The 12,457-nt window shown below is 46.5% G+C and overlaps 2 protein-coding genes across 2 annotated transcripts in view; one reads left to right on the forward strand and one right to left on the reverse strand.

The window, feature by feature from the left end:
• MAP3K11 (mitogen-activated protein kinase kinase kinase 11) overlaps window positions 1–1,354 on the reverse strand; it is a 32,942-nt gene extending 31,588 nt beyond the window's left edge. Inside the window, exon 1 of the mRNA XM_087705318.1 lies at window positions 208–1,354. Coding sequence (XP_087561444.1) covers window positions 208–940 — 733 coding nt within the window. The 5' untranslated portion in view covers window positions 941–1,354. The remainder of the gene's footprint in view (window positions 1–207) is intronic.
• Window positions 1,355–6,218: 4,864 nt separating this feature from the next.
• The window catches only part of PCNX3 (pecanex 3), a 67,067-nt gene continuing 60,828 nt past the window's right edge, over window positions 6,219–12,457 (forward strand). The window contains 1 exon segment of the mRNA XM_087705319.1: window positions 6,219–7,015. Within this exon segment, the coding sequence (XP_087561445.1) occupies window positions 6,863–7,015 (153 nt within the window). The 5' untranslated portion in view covers window positions 6,219–6,862.

Here is a 12,457-nt window from a genome sequence, read left to right on the forward strand (position 1 = left end):
AGGGATTCGAACCGCCGAACTGCCGACCTTTCTGATCGACAAGCTCAGAGTCTTAGCCACTGAGCCACCTATCCTAGTTAAAAGTTAACCTAGTCAGTTTTAAAAAGGGGGGGGGCTGCTCAGCTGTGGCCCCTGTAGCTGCTCGGCTGTGGCCCCTGTAGCTGGACCCGGGTTCAAATCTAGACAGATTTCTCCCCCAAGACTTACTGTTGTTGGATTTCAGGTCCCGGTGGATGACGGGCACGATGGCGCCACAGTGAAGGTACTCCATGCCCTGCGCGATCTGGACTGCCCAGTTGATGAGGATGTGCGGCGGGATGCGGCGTCCGGCCAGCATCCGGCTGAGCGGTCCTCCGGCCGCGTACTCCATTACCAAACACAGGTTGGGCCCCTGCAGGCAGACGGCCTTCAGGACGATGATGTTGGGGTGCTTGAGCATGGCGAAAAGACGGGCCTCCTGGCGCACTCGCTCGGCCGTGGTGCTGATGTCCTCGTCCGGGTCCTGGCGGGCCGCCTTGACTGCTACCAACTGCCCCTTCCAGCTGCCCCGGTAGACCTTCCCAAAGCCCCCCACCCCGATCACCTCCTCCAGCGTCAGGTCCCGAAAGTCCGCCTCCGGGGGGTCGCTGGGCGCCACATAGGCCGCCGTCTTGGGCGAGACATAATTCGACGGGAAGATGCCCACTCGGTCGTTCAGCTTGCCGGCCCACCAGCCTTCGTCGCCAGAGATGGCCGAGTCCCAAGACAGGACTTCCACCAAGTCCCCCTTGCGCAGGGTCAGCTCATCCGTGCTGGCGGCCTCGTAGTCAAACAACGCCCTCCAGACGGGGTTGGCATAAGCGGAGGGACCCCCGACTCCGGAGGGACCCCCGACTCGGGAGCCTGGACCCCAGCCGCCCACCAGAGGGGCTTTCCGGAACATGGTTTTCAGTGGCTCCATCGTGCCCTCCCGGCCTCATTGGGTCTAGGAACATGGACCCCCAGCGGAAGGGAGACCACGGGGAGAGCTGGGAGCCAGCTCAAACCCCCTCCCATCGGGGAAGACGATCCAGGTCTGCAACCCAGAGGCGCTCTACATGCCCTCCAAGGCTTCCCTGGCGCCCGCGGGCGCCGCGATCTCTTCCTCTTCCGTGGGCGCGGGCGGAGGCCCCGGCTAGATCTCGGTGGCTTCCTCGTCCCTCCCCGCGAAGGATCCGATCCGTGGAGGGAGGAGTGGATTCCAGGATCCTTCCCCGGAGATCCCGGCTGGCAGCGGGGGACGATCCGGCTCTGCAAAACGCGGCCCCGACGGCTCGTTTGCCCGGCTTCGCCCCGGTGGCGGAGCGGTCTTTTCCCTCGGAGCGCCGGACAGAGCGAGGCGGGCAAAGGCAGGGAAGGCGAAGGCGGGTCTGCCCGGCTGGGACTGCCCCGCTTGGAGGCGGGTCTCTCCGGCTGGCTGGCGCTCCCTTCTCCGACGGAAGACAAGGCGAGGCTGGCCCCGGGCTGGAGCCGAGCCCAGTGCCGCCTTCGCCCGCTTGGCTAAGCTGGGGGGAGCGGCGCCAGCCTCCGGGGCGCACAGCGCTCCTCGTCTCGGAGGCGATGCTTGGGTTTGCTCCAAACTTGGGCACTCCGATTGAAGAATAGAAGAATAGGATAGGATAAGGAATACAAAAATAATAGAATAGGAATAGAATAGAATAGAATAGAATAGAATTCTTTTATGTACATTGAGAGCATCTGCACCAAAGACAAATTCCTTGTGTGTCCAATCACATTTGGCCAATAAATAATTCTATTCTATTCTGAATTCTATTCTATTCTATTTTCTCTATTCCTATTCTATTCTCTATTCTCTGTTCTATTTTATTCTGAATTCTATTCTATTCTATTCTTACTAATCCTCTTCCCTATTCTCATCTCTTCTCCTCTATTCTATTGAATTCTATTGTATTCTATTCTCTTTTCTCTTCCCTTCCATCCCACTCCATTCCTATTATTCCTATTCTATCCTTATTCTATTCTTATTCTATTCTATTCTCTATTCTATCCTAATTCTATTCCTATTAATTCTATACTATTCCATTCTATTATTATTCCATTCTCTCTTGTCTTCCCTTCCATTCCTATTTTTTCTATTCTATTCTATTCTTTCTATTCTACTCTCATCTCTTCCCTTCCTATTTTTTCTCTTCCCTTCCCTTCCTATTTATTCTATTCTATTCTAATTCTATTCTTATTCTGTTCTGTTCCTTATTCTCTTCCCTTCCTATTTTTTCTATTCTATTCTAATTCTATTCTTATTCTGTTCTGTTCCTTATTCTCTTCCCTTCCTATTTTTTCTATTCTATTCTAATTCTATTCTTATTCTGTTCTGTTCCTTATTCTCTTCCCTTCCTATTTTTTCTATTCTATTCTAATTCTATTCTTATTCTGTTCTGTGCCTTATTCTCTTCCCTTCCTATTTTTTCTATTCTATTCTATTCTAATTCTATTCTTATTCTGTTCTGTTCCTTATTCTCTTCCCTTCCTATTTTTTCTATTCTATTCTAATTCTATTCTTATTCTGTTCTGTTCCTTATTCTCGTCCCTTCCTAATTTTTCTATTCTATTCTAATTCTATTCTTATTCTGTTCTGTTCCTTATTCCCTTCCCTTCCTAATTTTTCTATTCTATTCTATTCTAATTCTATTCTTATTCTGTTCTGTTCCTTATTCTCTTCCCTTCCTATTTTTTCTATTCTATTCTAATTCTATTCTAATTCTATTCTAATTCTATTCTGTTCCTTATTCCCTTCCCTTCCTAATTTTTCTATTCTATTCTATTCTATTCTAATTCTATTCTTATTCTGTTCTGTTCCTTATTCTCTTCCCGTCCTATTTTTTCTATTCTATTCTAATTCTATTCTAATTCTATTCTGTTCCTTATTCCCTTCCCTTCCTAATTTTTCTATTCTATTCTATTCTAATTCTATTCTTATTCTGTTCTGTTCCTTATTCTCTTCCCTTCCTATTTTTTCTATTCTATTCTATTCTAATTCTATTCTTATTCTGTTCTGTTCCTTATTCTCTTCCCTTCCTATTTTTTCTATTCTATTCTAATTCTATTCTAATTCTATTCTAATTCTATTCTAATTCTATTCTGTTCCTTATTCCCTTCCCTTCCTAATTTTTCTATTCTATTCTATTCTAATTCTATTCTTATTCTGTTCTGTTCCTTATTCTCTTCCCTTCCTATTTTTTCTATTCTATTCTATTCTAATTCTATTCTTATTCTGTTCTGTTCCTTATTCTCTTCCCTTCCTATTTTTTCTATTCTATTCTAATTCTATTCTAATTCTATTCTGTTCCTTATTCCCTTCCCTTCCTAATTTTTCTATTCTATTCTATTCTAATTCTATTCTTATTCTGTTCTGTTCCTTATTCTCTTCCCTTCCTATTTTTTCTATTCTATTCTAATTCTATTCTGTTCCTTATTCATTCCATTCCACTCCATTCCATTCCTATACTATTCTGTCCTGTCTTGTCCCATTCAAATTTACAGAAGGTGTCTAAAATCTGGGATCCACGATTCTTGGGGGGGAGGGAAATTTGGGGAATTTGGGGTTGCTTCAGCACTGCCACAGCCCTGCCCAGAGGTTTAGTTGACTGATGCCACCCTAGCCCAGGTCCCTCCATTAGCTACCACTGGTCAGCAGTGGTCAAGCTGGTAGAAAACCATAATTCTGTTTTTTGGTGTTTCGCTTAAGGAAATAGCTCCGAAATGATGATGCAATGGTTATGACAGGTAAGTAAGTATTAAAAAATACTAGCTATGGTAAATAAAACTATTATTTTGCGATGCAAACTTTGAGATAACCAATAGATGGTGGCAGCGTTTCTTTTCTATATCTCTGCTGCCATCCAGTGGTCGTCGTGGAGACCTTCAGGCCAGCCTGGGGATTTAGCGTAAATTTGCAATTAATATTAACATAACATCAGTAAGTACCAAGCTACGGCTCATGACTTCCAAAGCCAGGAATTTCTCATTGGAGGACAAGACCGCCACTCAAAGGGAACGGACCCAATAGCAAGTAGCGTAACACTAAAATGCCCGCCCTTTGTAGTAAAGATACCAGAGCAATTAAACGTCAGAGAATTCACGCATGCGCGTTGTCACGAGGGTCTCCCTTGGAAGTAGTCCGCCCGTCCTCCGTCGGCCGATCTGATTCGCATGCGCATTTGGGTCCGTGGAAGTCATTCGCGCACGCGCACCTCCGTTTTCTTTAAACGGTGGATAAGGAAGCGTGAAGTCTGTTGGGACGGACAGTAGAAGCAGTTATCGGCTAGATATAGTAAATAAGAGAGGGTCATTTCATTATCTGGGTGGAATGTTTCTGGGTTGCTTTTACGACTTAGAAACAATTAGTTTTTCTCACTGGTAGGAAAGTGAGAATTCCTATTTACCATCCTTGCCCCGTTGAAGTGCAGCCTGTTCCCGATTGAATTGGACTGAATTGTAGGAGTAGTGCAATTTGCACCAACCTTGTGGTGCTGGCTGGGTTACATTTGTAGGAGGAACAATTCATAATCCTGCAATGTATTTTAGTATTACCAGTACACACATTTATATTTTAATTTAAATATTTTTACCGGTTTATTCTCTCTCAATCCATGTGGTTTATATCCTTTCACATAGCCTTTGCGTATTTTGTCTTATCAATTCATACCTTTGCTTTCATAAGGATAGTTCCCCCCCCCCCCCCCGAATGCCATCTCTCTGCTTAACAACTAATTCCCACAATACTGTCAAGGCTGTATTACTATTATTCTTCTCTTCCTTGCTAGGACCTCTCTCTTCCCACTTATGACTATAACCATGTTGCTTGTATCTTTCAATTTATATTTTTTATTGTTTCCCAGTACGATTTGATAGCTTATTAGTAACCTTGCCTATCGCTAAGTGATTATTTATTCTTGATGAATGTATTTTTATTCTCCTTATGGACACTGAGAGCTTATGCACCAAAGACAAATTCCTTGTGTGTTCAATCACACCTGGCCAATAAAGAATTATATTCTGTTCTGTTCTATTCTATTCTATTCTATTCTATTCTATTCTATTCTATTCCATTCCATTCCATTCCATTCCATTCCATTCTAAGGCTAGGGTATATGCTATATGCTATATGCTATGCTATAAATCCTATCTGTACGTACTTTTATATTTTTACAGATATGGCATAAGATTTTATTCCATCTACACTGAAATATATATATATTGCGCATAATATGGATATAGTGCAAACAATTTTGCTTTCTTGTGTACTGTTTACTCATACTTTTCTGTATAAATAAAAGAACTTTATTGTGCACAAATATTTTTCTCTAGATAACACGTTTTCTTCCATATAGTTTAATCTTTCTTTATCCTTTATGTAGTATCCCCATAAACGCCCATTTACAAATACACCTTTGCTATATATGTTTGTTTATTTTCATTTACAGGATTATTTTTCTACTTTTAAAAAAATATTTCCCAGTATATGCAAATATAAACACCTGTCTGTGTGCATCTTTGCTTTACTTGTATTAATATACAAGTAATTCTGTTTATGTGTGTATATGTATGTGTGTATACATTGAATTATTGAATTATTTGTCAGTGCACAACCATTTCACTGTATAAACATATACAGTATACACACTCACATTATATTACACACACACATACACATATATTATAATGTGATTTCGCATCTTTCATATATTATTTTGAACCTGCAGTCTGAAAACTATATATCAAACGTGTTTCAATAGAAAATAACTTAAATTTAAAAACACAAAAATGAAATACAAAGCACACCCGAATTTCATTTGCACCGATTTAGGGAAAAGTAGTTTTTTCCCCCCACTCTTCATTTCTGCCTCGGGCTTATTGCAAACTGCTTAATGGCTTTAATTGACGTGCGCCATTGAAAACGGAACCCGCATTCACGTCGCCCCGTCTCTCTTTTCTGCCTCTCCCCCCTCTGTTTTCATAGCTCTACGCGGGCCCGCCGCCGACTCCCCCCTCTTCCTTCCACTTCTATCGCCTCGACTTCCGGTCCGGAAAGCGGACGTGAGAGGACCCCGCATGCGCAGTGCCGCCGCTTCCCCCTGCAGCTGCCCGGGCGCTTCTTCCGGCCTCCCCAATCCCTGTTGAGGCTCCAGCGCCGAGAGTCCCCCTCGGCTCCTTAAAGGCCCAGCGGGGCTGACCCTTGACCCCGGAAGTGAACGAGCCCCGGACCCGTTTGACGCCTGGGTCGCCCAGGGGAGGGAAGGGTGGTTCGAGGATCCATGCTGCGCCCCCCAATTTCCCCAGGGGACCCCCGGGAATTGGAAGCCGGCTCTCCCCCCTGGCCCTTAGCACCCCCAATCCTGGCAGAGGCTCCCATGGCCCAGGCCTGGAGGGGCCTCCCCTTGTAGGCAGTGTTGGGGGGCTGTGGTCACCCCTGCTGCCTGGGATCCCCTTTTGGGGGGCGGCCTCCCCTCCCAGCCCTTGTCTGGCTACCCCTGGGTCCTTCTCGGAGCACCCCCATGGCCTGAGCGGCGGGGCTGCGAAAGAGCCAGAAGGGGGTGTCTCAAATTGTGAGGGGGCTTCCTTTCCACCTGCCAGCCCTGCAGGGTCGACCCAGGCCCCTGGAGAGCCGTTGGGAGCCCGGGAAGGGCTGGTGGGGGGGCTCCCCAGCCGGGGAGAGGCAGGTACTGGATTCCCCAGCCCTTCCAGATCATGGGACTCAAGCTGCCTTAATGAAGGCCCCTGGGAGCGCCAGCTGGCCAGTGGTGTTCCCTCGGGAGGAGGAGGAGGAAGAGGAGGAGGAAGAGGGCGAAGAAGAAGGAGGAGAAGAGGCAGCCCCACCGTGGATATGGGGTCGCAGGTCCTGCAGATCTTACGCCAGGGCGTCTGGGCTTCGCTGACCGGCGGCTGGTTCTTCGACCCTCATCAGAGCACTTTCTCCAACTGCTTTCACCTCTACACTTGGATCTTTCTGCTCGTCCTCCCTTTCCTGCTCTACATGGTGAGTCTGGGGGCTTGGGGGTTGGAGGGCGCAGCATTAACAGCATTATGGGCCCCCGGGCAAAGCAGTGTACCCGGGCCCCTATGGCGACAACTCGCAGGAATTAAAATGTAAATTGTTCTGATCTAGGCTTCCCGAGAGCATGCAGCAAACTCCTTGTCCTGACAAAAAGCCCTTTTATTAATTGACTGAATTCTGCTCATTCACATCCAGCCAAATCTTTCAAGGGAGGATTTACAGTCACAGACCTTCTCTGGCTTGGAGAGCTGCCAGGCCGATCTCTGCAGAACTTGGCCAGGAGCCTTGGAGAGTCATGAGCCAATTAAGCAAACTAATGGTCTCTCCTGCAAACTCCACTCCCCTTTCGCTCCTCTTTTATTTCCTCTGGGAGGGGCCTTTCATTGTCCATCTGCGGCCTTCCTCCCAAGTCGTCCCTTGTTCTTTAGCTGTTCCCTTCGTCTGGCAGCTCTGCGCATGCGCACACTGAGACCAGGTTCCAGCAGTACTTCTTCCTCACTGATGTCTGACTCTGAAGGCAGCTGATAACTGTCAGACAGCCCTGGCCCCCTCTCTGCCTCCGACACAGATTAGGTTTAGGTTTATTAGATTTATATGCCGCCCTTCTCCCAAGGACTCAGGGCGGAGTACAACATTAAAAGAAACACATAATACAAAAGTTAAAAAAAGGAGCCCTCCTCAGAGCCTTCCCCAAACTCCAGGACTTGCCCATCTTCCTCCCCAACCTCCTCACTGTCCGAATCTGCTGCCAGCTCTTCTGGCGGGCCACAACATAAATGGTCGATAAAGTGAAACATATCTTTATTTGATTGGCACTTCCAACAAAATCATTGTTGAAACCTTCAAAACAACTGGGCAACATGATAAACATTGGAACAATACACGAGGCTTGAAAACCACAATAATACTCAGTAAGCCATACAGTTGCGGCATTTATATGATGCAAGGTGCATTGAAGGGTTAACATACACAGATTAGTATGGGGGCCCCTATCCCATGTCGCTGTGATCCCTTCTGCGACCGTTTGACGGACAGTGTCCATGGGGAAGCCAGATTCACTTCACCAGGTTAATAACTTATCAGCCGTGGGGATTCCCTTGAAGACGGTGGCACGAAAGGTGGTAAAATGAGGCAATGCTCACTTAACGAATGTCTCACTTCACGACAGACGTGTTCGGCTGCTTTGCGGTCGTAGGCCGAGGACCACCTGTGTAGTGGAAGGGCAGAGTTCTAGATGTCGATGTGATAAATCTTGTTAGGAGAAGATTCGTAGAAAATAAATGAAAAATATGGAAAGTTGGAGGGGGGCATAAGAAAGGGTATATGGAGGGTCGAAGAGGTACATTGGGTTTCTATTTTGGGGGGTATTGTTGACAAGAGGAATGGCTGTGTTTATTGTTTAATGCTATATGGCCCTGGTTATGCACAGTATATATGTGACTGTACGAGAATGAAAATGGAAAATAAAAACACATTTATACAGAAAATAAACGAAAATAGAAATAGAAAGAACAATGTATAGGCCATAGGTGACACATGGAGCTATTTCTATGGGCAACGGAGCTGTCGCCCAGCTCAACTCCAGAGTGCATGCGTGCGCATACCTCCCACCGGCCAGCTGATTTTGGGGTCTCTGCCATGCATGCCGGAGACCCATGTGCCTGTATGGGGCACGGGGATCACATGTTCATGTGCAGGGAGTGTGGGGGGGTTGTGTGTGCATGCACGGGGCGCAGGTGGGAGCATGGGATGTGTGGTGCGCCTCCCACATGCCTCATTTTTTGTTTCAGGAGGCTTCAGGGAGGTCTGCTAGACCCAAAACAGGGCATGTGCAGGGGAGCGGGGGGCATGCACATGTACGGGGCGGGGGGGTATGGTGTGTGTGTGTTGTGCACTCATGCGCAGGATTGTGGAGGGCATTGCATTGTGTGTGTGGGCACGCGAGGACAAAATGGTTAGCCATCACTGGTATAGGTCAATTTGAAACCTAAGGAATTTGTCTCTGGTGCATAAGCTCTCCATGCAAAGCAACAAAATAATAATAACTTAGCAAATGTCTCACTTAACAGCAAGGAATTGTGGTCGTAAGACGAGGGCTCCCTGTATTCAAGGCCGTTCTTGGCTCTGGGAGATGATTGCATTTCCTAAATTGTGTTGGATGTGGCTTCTTAGAGCAGTGTTTTTCAACCTTTTTGTGCAAAGGCACACTTTTTTCATGAAAAAAATCACGAGGCACACCACCATTAGAAAATGTTAAAAAAAATTAACTCTGTGCCTATATTGACTATATATAAAGTAATTTTCCCACGGCACACCTTACACTATGTCACGGCACACTAGTGTGCCGCGGCACAGTGGTTGAAAAACACTGTCTTAGAGAATGCAATTTCGCGGGTGCGTCATGCCATGAAATAAGGACAGCACAGAATGGAAAGACCGGAGATTAAAGAGTCCACAGCAATTCCTATGGCAGAAATAATGGCTTTTTATATATATATATGTTTTGAGGGTGATACAGGTAGTCCTCGACTTGCGACAGTTCATTTAGTGACCAAAGTTACCACGGCACTGAAAAAAGTGACTTCTGGGCCATGTTTCACACTCAGGACCCTTGTCGCATCCACAGGTCACGAGACCAAAATTCAGACGCTTGGCAACTGACCTGTATTTATGACCGGCGTCCCACGGTCACGAAATCCCCACTTTTTACAAGCTTCTGACAAGCAGAGTCAATGGGGAAGCCAGATTCACTTAAGAACCATCTGACTAACTCATCAACCTAGTTTCTTAGGGCTCTCTGTAAATATTATAGCAAGGGAGGTTGTAAAACAGGGTAAAACTCACTTAGCGGGTGTCTCGCTTAGCAATTTTGGGCTCCATTTTGGCCATAGAATTGAGGACTGGCTGTAATAAAGACAGTTTAATCAAACCCCCCTTTCTGAGCCTCCTGTCTGGTTGGTGCCCAGAATATCCGATTTCTGGAACCCGTCCTGTTTGAACGAGGGGCGAAAATAAACATCGAACGGGACATCAAATAAACATCAAATAGAATAGAATATTCTTTACTGGCCAAGTGTGACTGGACACACAAGTAATTTGTCTTCGGGGCATAAGCTCTCAGGGTACATAAAAGATACAAGCGATAAATCATTTCAGTGCATTAAGGAATCAATAAGGACGCTGAAAGTTCTGGAAAGTTCTTGGGTTTTAATATCAGTTAGTTGCCCTGGTTCAGAGTTTGGCTTTCGTGGCCTGGATTAAAATGGCTTTTCTAAAGTCAGAAGCCGAAATAGGGAAATCATAAAGACAGCTGGGTGACTTTGGGCCATTCACCAGGAGTTAGTGAATTCTAGTTCCACCTTAGGACAAAGAGCAACTGGATGATTTGGGGCCAATCACCAGGAGAGGTGAGTTCTAGTTCTTCCTTAGGCCTGAAAGGCAGCTGGGTGACTTTGGGTCACTCACCAGGAGACGATGAGTTCTAGTTCCGCCTTAGGCCTGAAAGGCAGCTGGGTGATTTTGGGCCAATCACCAGGAGACGGTGAGTTCTAGTTCCGCCTTAAGGCAGCTGGGTGACTTTGGGCCAATCACCAGGAGACGGTGAGTTCTAGTTCCGCCTTAAGGCAGCTGGGTGACTTTGGGCCAATCACCAGGAGACGGTGAGTTCTAGTTCTTCCTTAGGCCTGAAAGGCAGCTGGGTGACTTTGGGCCACTCACCAGGAGAGGGTGAGTTCTAGTTCCGCCTAAGGCCTGAAAGCCAGCTGGGTCACTTTGGGCCAATCACCAGGAGACAGAGAGTTCTATTCCCGCCTTAGGCATGAAAGCCGGCTGGGTCACTTTGGGCCAATCACCAGGAGACAGAGAGTTCTATTCCCGCCTTAGGCATGAAAGCCGGCTGGGTAACTTTGGGCCAATCACCAGGAGACAGAGAGTTCTATTCCCGCCTTAGGCATGAAAGCCGGCTGGGTCACTTTGGGCCAATCACCAGGAGACAGAGAGTTCTATTCCCGCCTTAGGCATGAAAGCCGGCTGGGTAACTTTGGGCCAATCACCAGGAGACAGAGAGTTCTAGTCCCGCCTTAGGCATGAAAGCCGGCTGGGTGACTTTGGGCCAATCATTCTCCCTCTGCCCAACCCACCTCACAGGGCTGTTGTGGGGAAAATAGGAAGTGGAACAGCAATGATATTCTATATTCTTCACTACCAATTCGGTAGCGGGAGCGTGCACGCATGCGTGCCTTGATGATGTCTGGGTGGACGGGCGGAGCCTCGCACAACTGCCACTCTCGGTTCGCCCGAACCTGTGCAAACCGCCAGCATTCCCCCCCCCCCCCCCCGTTCCGAAGTGGAAGAAGTATTCCATTTGCCCCCCGTCTTAAGTAAAGGCAGGATAAACATGGGACAAATATGGGATTTTGTAGAAACGAGGGCTGAATTTTGACAATTTAAAGAGTGTGTGTGTGTCCAGTGTGCGAATCGAGGCTTCAGTTTAATCTTTTCCACTTTTCAGAGAATGTTGTTGTTTTTTAAACGGGAAATACACTAGTCCTCTTCAAACAAACCCTCTTTGCCCTCTTCAAACAAACCCTCTTTGCCCTCTTTGTTTGGGAAGACGCTGTATAGAGAGGAAGGTTGAAACTTGTTCCCTCTTGTTCCAAAAACGCAAGAAACGGAATAGCGGGTTTTAGTTAACAGGAAGCAGAGCCCAACTTGCATGATAGTGGGAAAATAATTTCCCTGTATACGAAGAGGAATTGAACAATGGTATCGGCAACCCCCAGGCGTGGTAGCTTCCCCTTTAGATACAGGAAGTCCTCTACTTACGACCATGGTTAAGCCCCAAGTTTCTGTTGTTGACGTTCGTTAAACGGGTTTTGCCTCTTTTTACGACCTTCCTTGCCACAGTAAGTGAATCACTGTCGTTTTAATAACAAAGTTGTTTTTTTTCCCCCCATCAAGTATTTTTATTTTGTAACCCATACAAATTCCATTTTCCATTAAACAGTGTGTTGTCTGGGTACAAATAGTTTTAGGAGATGGCAATCAAAATATTTACGACCGTGTTCATTTGTATTGATTCTATAATAATAACAGCAGCAACGAAGAGGATGATGATCTTTACTTATCCATTTTAACCCGTGGCACGACAAAACCGCGGTCCACTAAAGCACGCCCGATTAAAGCGCGTCGCTGACGTCATCAGCAGCGCGCCAACAGCGACCGCGGAGAAAAAAGGGCGCTTTAAAAAGCGCTTTGAAAGCAAGCCGATTCACGTTAAGGTAAGGGTTAGGGTTAGGGTTAGGGTTAGGTTAAGCGTTAGGGTTAGGTTTAGGGTTAGGTTAAGGGTTAGCGTTAGGTTAAGGGTTAGGTTTAGGGTTAGGTTTAGGGTTAGGTTAAGGGTTAGGTTTAGGGTTAGGTTTAGGG

The sequence above is a fragment of the Thamnophis sirtalis genome, unplaced genomic scaffold (genome assembly GCF_051295495.1).
Source record: "Thamnophis sirtalis isolate CommonGarterSnake01/CBP01778 unplaced genomic scaffold, rThaSir2_p1.2 scaffold_2, whole genome shotgun sequence".
NCBI classification, from domain to species: Eukaryota; Metazoa; Chordata; class Lepidosauria; order Squamata; family Natricidae; genus Thamnophis; species Thamnophis sirtalis.